The 7,500-nt window shown below is 43.8% G+C and overlaps 1 protein-coding gene across 1 annotated transcript in view; it reads right to left on the reverse strand.

The window, feature by feature from the left end:
- The window catches only part of LOC138976424 (uncharacterized), a 21,645-nt gene extending 14,272 nt beyond the window's left edge, over positions 1 to 7,373 (reverse strand). Inside the window, exons 1-5 of the mRNA XM_070349282.1 lie at positions 7,211 to 7,373; positions 3,489 to 4,616; positions 1,747 to 1,887; positions 1,232 to 1,390; positions 523 to 702 (exon numbers count right to left, since the gene is read on the reverse strand). Of these exons, the coding sequence (XP_070205383.1) occupies positions 523 to 702; positions 1,232 to 1,390; positions 1,747 to 1,887; positions 3,489 to 4,607 (1,599 nt within the window). The 5' untranslated portion in view covers positions 4,608 to 4,616; positions 7,211 to 7,373. The remainder of the gene's footprint in view (positions 1 to 522; positions 703 to 1,231; positions 1,391 to 1,746; positions 1,888 to 3,488; positions 4,617 to 7,210) is intronic.
- Between the last annotated feature and the right edge of the window lie 127 nt (positions 7,374 to 7,500).

Below are 7,500 nucleotides of genomic sequence, written 5' to 3' on the forward strand. Positions count from 1 at the left end.
CAGGCTGTGTATTGCTGATCTCTGTGTTCTCCTTCAGTCCACGTGTCTTGGGGGAAGAACCGATACCTGACAAAAAATAAGCGTTGGAATGCAGTAAGAGAGCAATAAAAACACTGATAGTGTTGCTCACAATCAACATTCTCTCAGACATAGCTACTTGTATACACACACTTTTATAACAGGACACGCACACGCAAACAAAGAAACACACACACACACACAAACACGCACACACACACACACACATACACACACACACACACACACACACACACACACACACGCACACACACGCACGCACACACACACACACACACGTACACACACACACACACACACACACACACGTACACACACAAACACACACACACACACACACACACACACACACACACACGCACGCACACACACACACACACACCTAAAACAGGGCAGACAGTGAGAGGGATAGAGAGATAAAAGGAGGTGCGGGGGGAGGAGCGTTACGTAAAAGCTTGTTCGTGGCCAGATACATGTACACACCTTGTTATTCCAGTAATACAGGTCAAAGAAAGCAAAGCAGGGCGTGGGAACAGTGGTGGCGATGACTCCCCGATCACTGCCGTTGACCCACAGGTGGAGCTCTGCCTTTGTCGTCACCATCACTCCCACACGTGTTCCCTCCGACAGGCCGAGTGTTGCGTCGTTCAGGTTGTTGTTCTCCTGTTGACATCATGTTGATTTGATGAGTCAGTCACAGTGTCAGAGTGTGTGTGTGTGTGTGTGTGTGTGTGTGTGTGTGTGTGTGTGTGTGTGTGTGTGTGTGTATGTGTGTGTGTTTGTGCGTGTGCGTATGTGTGTGCGTGTTTGTTTGTGTGTGTGTGTGTGTGTGTGAGTGTGTGTGTGTGTGTGTGTGTCAGTGTGTGTGTGTGTACGTGGGTGTAAGTGTGTGTTTGTGTGTGTTTGTGTGTGTCTGGGTCTAAATGATAACTGACAAAGTGAGTGCTCGAATGGATGCGCTCGTACATAGAACGTCGATCTGTTTCTAATTGAATAACAAAATATATTTTTAAAATTATATAGTTACGTATTGGAAAGAAAAAATCCTCTGTATCATGAAATGTCTTCAAACGGGATGGATACGTACCAAACGAAAGTAAAGAAATTATTGTACATGGCATTATTTAATCGGAATAAATATAGGAGAGTATTGTTCAAAAATGCCAGCAAAGGCATGTGAAAGTGATCTTACCTTGTGACCACGGTTGTACACAGCATGACTGATGACAACAGCCTCACTGCCCCATCCACTGTAAGCTGTGTCAGGCAGACGGAGGTGATCGGGATCAGTCAGCACCACTCCACACGGCAGGTAGTCATGTAATCTATAGACCACCGTGCCTAGTTGAATCTGCATGACAATGCTCATGAATGTGTATAAAGACAGTAAGCTGACGTAGTATTGATATAAAAGTACTGACATTGGATTCTGTTGCGTTTTGTCCTTGTGTTGACTGTTGCAGGTGTTATACAAATGGTGTATCGGTCACGTCACATTGTGCGTTCATGCGTGTGCATGTGTACGGTTGGACACTTCACGCCTGTTCACGCGTGCACATAAACAACCACACACCCACCCACCCACACACACACAAACACACACACACAACCGCACGCACGCACGCACACACACACACACGCACACACACACACACACACACACACACACACACACACACACACACACATACACACACACACACACACCTCATACAACACGTCGGGCACCATGGGCTGGTCAGCAACAACAATACCATTGGTATAATCCTTCACTATCTCTGCTGTCAGACCGTCGTTGCTCAGCACAATGTTCTTCCCGTGGTTTGTGCGAAAACGCCAATCCAGATGCTGTAGACAGTTGTAAGAATATAGAATTAGAAAGTCTCCAGGTATCGCTTCAACGGTAATTGAAGAAAAGGCTAAAGCAAGTACCTTAAAACATGGTGATGGTTTTCATTTCTGTGTATACCGGTACTTTACATTTGTCCTTTCATATTAATTGTAATTCAATGACGCTGGAGGTTGAATGTAACAGTTTCTGTGATTGGTTAGATTATCGGTGTTAATCTCTGCTGAACACCAGAAATCTGCTCACTGAACACCTGCGGGCGAGCCGGTTAGCCGTGAGGGTCTTTTTGTAGTAGGAGCGACAGAAGACTGGAAAACACTGAGACAATGATTCATGCGAAGAGATGACGTTACTTGCATTACGTAACTGTATGAATTATTCTAGACAATATGAGCAAATTCGACAAATCTTGAGAGAAGAGACATTGTGTGCTGTTCATGCAGCTATCACGAAAAACATGAAAACAATATATGTGAAATAATTAAGCAGGAGCAGAGTGATAGGTTGGTGACACCGAGACATGTTTTTATATTTAGTCAAGTTTTGACTAAATATTTTAACATCGAGGGGGAATCGAAACGAGGGTCGTGGTGTATGTGTGTCTGTGCGTGTGTGTGTGTGTGTGTAGAGCGATTCAGACTAAACTACTGGACCGATCTTTATGAAATTTGACTTGAGAGTTCCTGGGTATGAAATCCCCCATACGTTTTTTTTATGTTTTTGATAAATGTCTTTGATGACGTCATATCCGGCTTTTCGTGAAAGTTGAGGCGGCACTGTCACGCCCTCATTTTTCAACCAAATTGGTTCAAACTTTGGTCAAGTAATCTTCAACGAAGCCCGGACTTCGGTATTGCATTTCAGCGTGGTGGCTTAAAAATTAATTAATGACTTTGGTCATTAAAAATCGGAAAAATGTAAAAAAAAAATAAAAATTTATAAAACGATCCAAATTTACGTTTATCTTATTCTCCATCATTTGCTGATTCCAAAAACATATAAATATGTTATATTCGGATTAAAAACAAGCTCTGAAAATTAAATATATAAAGATTATTATCAAAAAATTTTTTTCGAAATCAATTTAAAAACACTTTCATCTTATTCCTTGTCGGTTCCTGATTCCAAAAACATATAGATATGATATGTTTGGATTAAAAACACGCTCAGAAAGTTAAAACAAAGAGAGGTACAGAAAAGCGTGCTATCCTTCTTAGCGCAACTACTACCCCGCTCTTCTTGTCAATTTCACTGCCTTTGCCATGAGCGGTGGCCTGACGATGCTACGAGTAAAATGGCATTGCGTTTCATTCTGTGAGTTCGACAGCTACTTGACTAAATATTGTATTTTCGCCTTACGCGACTTGTTTTTTCTTTCTCGGTACTTGACTCTAGCACACACAGTAACAATGAACTGAAAGGTGTATGTGAACAGAACATCATTATTACGCCCTTGTTGTAATCGCATGAAAGCGTAATCAAGTTCGGTGAACATCTGAATGACAATAACATTGAAACACTTGTCATGGTCGATTGACGCCCCCCCCCCCCCCCCCCATCCTTACCTGACCGGCGAACGCAAGAAGAAGAAGATCCTTACCTGACGTGTACTGATGCTGACAGGCTTGACCTTCACCTGACCCAGTGCCGACAGTTCCTTCTCAATGCGGGCCACTGCTGCAGCGTCAATGGTCAGCGTAACCGTGGAAACCGACTTCCAGTTCACTGAAAGTTGACCACAAGTGACCAGTATGTCCTTCACACGATTCCTCAAAGCACGAGTGACGTCACACATTACTTTATTGGTGGCCCCTCTGGTGGTGCGATCAGCAACACGTCGGTGTGACGTCAGCCTGCCTCGATGATCCAACAAGGTGACCTTGACGTCCAAGACTGTGTCCTTCACCTTGGCCTTGGCGTCTAGCGTCATCCTCTTCAGACGACGCCTGCATTCCTTGACGGAGTTCTCTAACTGGTCGCAGGTCCAGTCGATCTCAGCAACAGCTTCCTGCACCACTTTCTCCGTGGCCTCCAGGTGGCGCTCCAACGCTGCCACAGCTTCTTCCAGCTGCTGCTCTTCCGTCAGCAGTGACGTCACCATCTGACTCAGCTCCTCACGTGACTTGTCTGCCGCTTCCGCCAGTTCCGTCAGGTCTGGGCATGCGCGGTGCTTGGCGCTTGCACACAGGTGGCAAATGGCGGCCCCGTGAGTGGGACAAAAGAGCTCGCAGGGCTTGCTGGTGTGCACGCTGCAGTGGTCAGGCTGACTGGCGGCTAGCTCTTCCGCTGTCATGCTGGACAGGTCTTCCACCTTGTGGTCACGGGCTACGGAGTATTTGGTGTGTGCCTGCCCGCAAGGTTTACACATCATGTCGTTGCAGGTCAGACAGATGGACACGGCGGTTGACTGACACACAACACACACGTGGTCCTGGCTCAGTACACGTGTACTCTCCACCAGCGCTGCCATGGCGACGTCATCCGGTAAGGCGTCCACCACCTCCTCCCACCCCTTCGTCTTGCTTTTCTCTTTGGGGTCCGCGATGGCGCCCCTGCAGAGCGGACAGAGGGCCTCGGGGTTGGAGGCGAGCCAGGAGAGAAGACAGTGGCGACACAGGACGTGAGCACAGGGCAGCAGTTTGGGGTTCTTGAACAGCTCGTGACACACGGAGCATTCTGTGTCACTGTCCGCTGAGCTTGCACCAGCTGCCGTTGCCATGGTTACGTTCTGTAGGGAAAACAATGAGAGGGCGCGTTAAGCGAATCAAGAAAGAGTTCAACAATAACAACAGCAGCAGCAACAAGACCAACAACAACAACAACAACAACATCAACAACAACAGCAGCAACAGCAACAACAACAACAACAACAACAACAGCCACCACCACCACCACCACAACAACAACAAGTCGCGTAAGGCGAAAATACAATATTTAGTCAAGTAGCTGTCGAACTCACAGAATGAAACTGATCGCAATGCAACGCAGCAAGACCGTATACTCGTAGTCCACCGCTCACCTCATAGGCAGTGAAATTGACAAGAAGAGCGGGGTAGTGGTTACGCTATGCTGCATAGCACGCTTTTCTGTACCTCTCTTCGTTTTAACTTTCTGAGCGTGTTTTTAATCCAAACATATCATATCTATATGTTTTTGGAATCAGGAACCGACAAGGAATAAGATGAAAGTGTTTTTAAATTGATTTGGAAAATTTAATTTTGATAATAATTTTTATATATTTAATTTTCAGAGCTTGTTTTTAATCCGAATATAACATATTTATATGTTTTTGGAATCAGCAAATGATGGAGAATAAGATAAACGTAAATTTGGATCGTTTTATAAAAAATTTTTTTTTTTACAATTTTCAGATTTTTAATGACCAAAGTCATTAATTAATTTTTAAGCCACCAAGCTGAAATGCAATACCGAAGTCCGGGCTTCGTCGAAGATTACTTGACCAAAATTTCAACCAATTTGGTTGAAAAATGAGGGCGTGACAGTGCCGCCTCAACTTTCACGAAAAGCCGGATATGACGTCATCAAAGACATTTATCCAAAAAATGAAAAAAACGTTCGGGGATTTCATACCCAGGAACTCTCATGTCAAATTTCATAAAGATCGGTCCAGTAGTTTAGTCTGAATCGCTCTACACACACACACACACACACACACACGCACAGACAGACACACATACACCACGACCCTCGTTTCGATTCCCCCTCGATGTTAAAATATTTAGTCAAAACTTGACTAAATATAAAAACGACGACGACGACGTCAGCATCGGTTGTTGCAGCTCATGTTGATGTTACTGTTGCCAGACACAAAACGTAGCAACACAGAGGAAGTCGTTGATACTGCCGGGCGCACCGGGAAGAACGGTAAGTGTTTGTCTGCTTCCGAAACGCAGACCCATACTGCTATATAAGAATTACACAAAAACAAGAAGGTTTATTTTCCCGGAGAGGAAAGACTAGAAATGGAATATGTGTTAATCAAAGACGGGTATGAACGTACGTAAGCGCTCTAATACTGACAGTGAGAGATGTATCTTCGAGTCTTCCGCCGCCTCATAACAAGCATTGCAATCACAAACTACTTTCATTCTCAGGAATGCTGATATATATGTCAAGAAAACAAATGTCAATCGGAACCAAGTTGCTCACCAAGGACTCAGTGAATACAGCCAGTCCCTTGACAAGTCTTAACAAGCATTTCAATCAACAAACTACTTTCATTTTCAAGAATGCTGACAGGTGAAGAAAAACAAACACATTTAATTGAAACCAAATTGCCACAAAGGAAGTGAATACAACCGTATATGATAGCAACTAGTTTTCAACCCAACCACCTTGTTGCACAAAGAATGCGAGAGCCGTGTGAAACGCTCGATAACACACTGGTCTAGAATAAAACAGACAGGCCAGACAGCGCTATACACAACATGTTACTGACACACTGTGGTAGCTGTCACGCACTGACGAATATATGTTTAAAATGTATACGCTTATACTCTGTTATACTACCGGGTACCTGTCATACAGGCAAAGCAGATACCTTTAAGTGCAGATGTTTGTAATGAGACCGTTTATTGTAATTTCAGTAAAATGACTGGAAAGGCTATCCATAAATTCCCTTTCCATATTCAACAGATTGATCTGACATAAGGTAGTGTTTACAATAAACGGCCTCATCTGACATCGTACATATCTACATTCAAACGCATATTTAGTATGTTATGACATGTAGTATAGTTCACACATTAATAACTTGACCATGATAATTATTTTAATCTTAACAGAATAAAGTATCATTCAGCAAAACCAGACCACAACATAAGTTTTCTACACACAGGGGTGAAAAGAGGCTCTGGTCGATAAACAACACACTGCAGCAAGCAGAACGAGAACAGCAACAAGCCGCACACAGCAAGTCTTGCGATCACCTTGAGTATCTCACAGCCATGATCGATTCAAGCGAACAGAAAACACATTTCCCGGAAACCGAAAGTAGAACCTTTCTCAGTTGATACTCCTCACTTTACCGTTACGAACGTGTCTCGATCGGTTACACAATTGATACACGTTTTTGGAAGTAAGGAATGTGACAGTAATGAACTTTAGAACCCTATTTTTACAGTGATAGACATGAAGGCAAATAGTTTCAAGCATGGTACGTGAACTGAGGAAGGACACAAATGTCCATTGGTATCGGATAGCACAAATTTTGTGGAAAACACGATATAAAAGGTTAACCAACCAACCAACAAACAGACTTGGTCTACATAAGAAGATGATTTTGAAAGATTAAACGCTCACCTGATGTTATGTACACTCAGCAACTCCCACGTGTTGAAATGTCTGATGACATGCACACACAGCGTCAAGACTGGGCCACACTGTGTCCTCGTAGTGTTATGCCTTCAACACAGCGCAGTGCGAGCGTGTCAGACAGCTGGGTCACGCGAGTGGGAGGAATTTGACAGGCGCTTGATATCGAATGTTCACTCGTGCCAAACAGTTAAGCAACCATGCTATTCAGTATGAAATGCAATATTCAACAATTAAACACAACTAATGGAATTAGGTACTGGACTTTTTGTAATGTA

The sequence above is a fragment of the Littorina saxatilis genome, linkage group LG9 (assembly GCF_037325665.1).
Source record: "Littorina saxatilis isolate snail1 linkage group LG9, US_GU_Lsax_2.0, whole genome shotgun sequence".
In the NCBI taxonomy this organism is placed as follows: Eukaryota; Metazoa; Mollusca; class Gastropoda; order Littorinimorpha; family Littorinidae; genus Littorina; species Littorina saxatilis.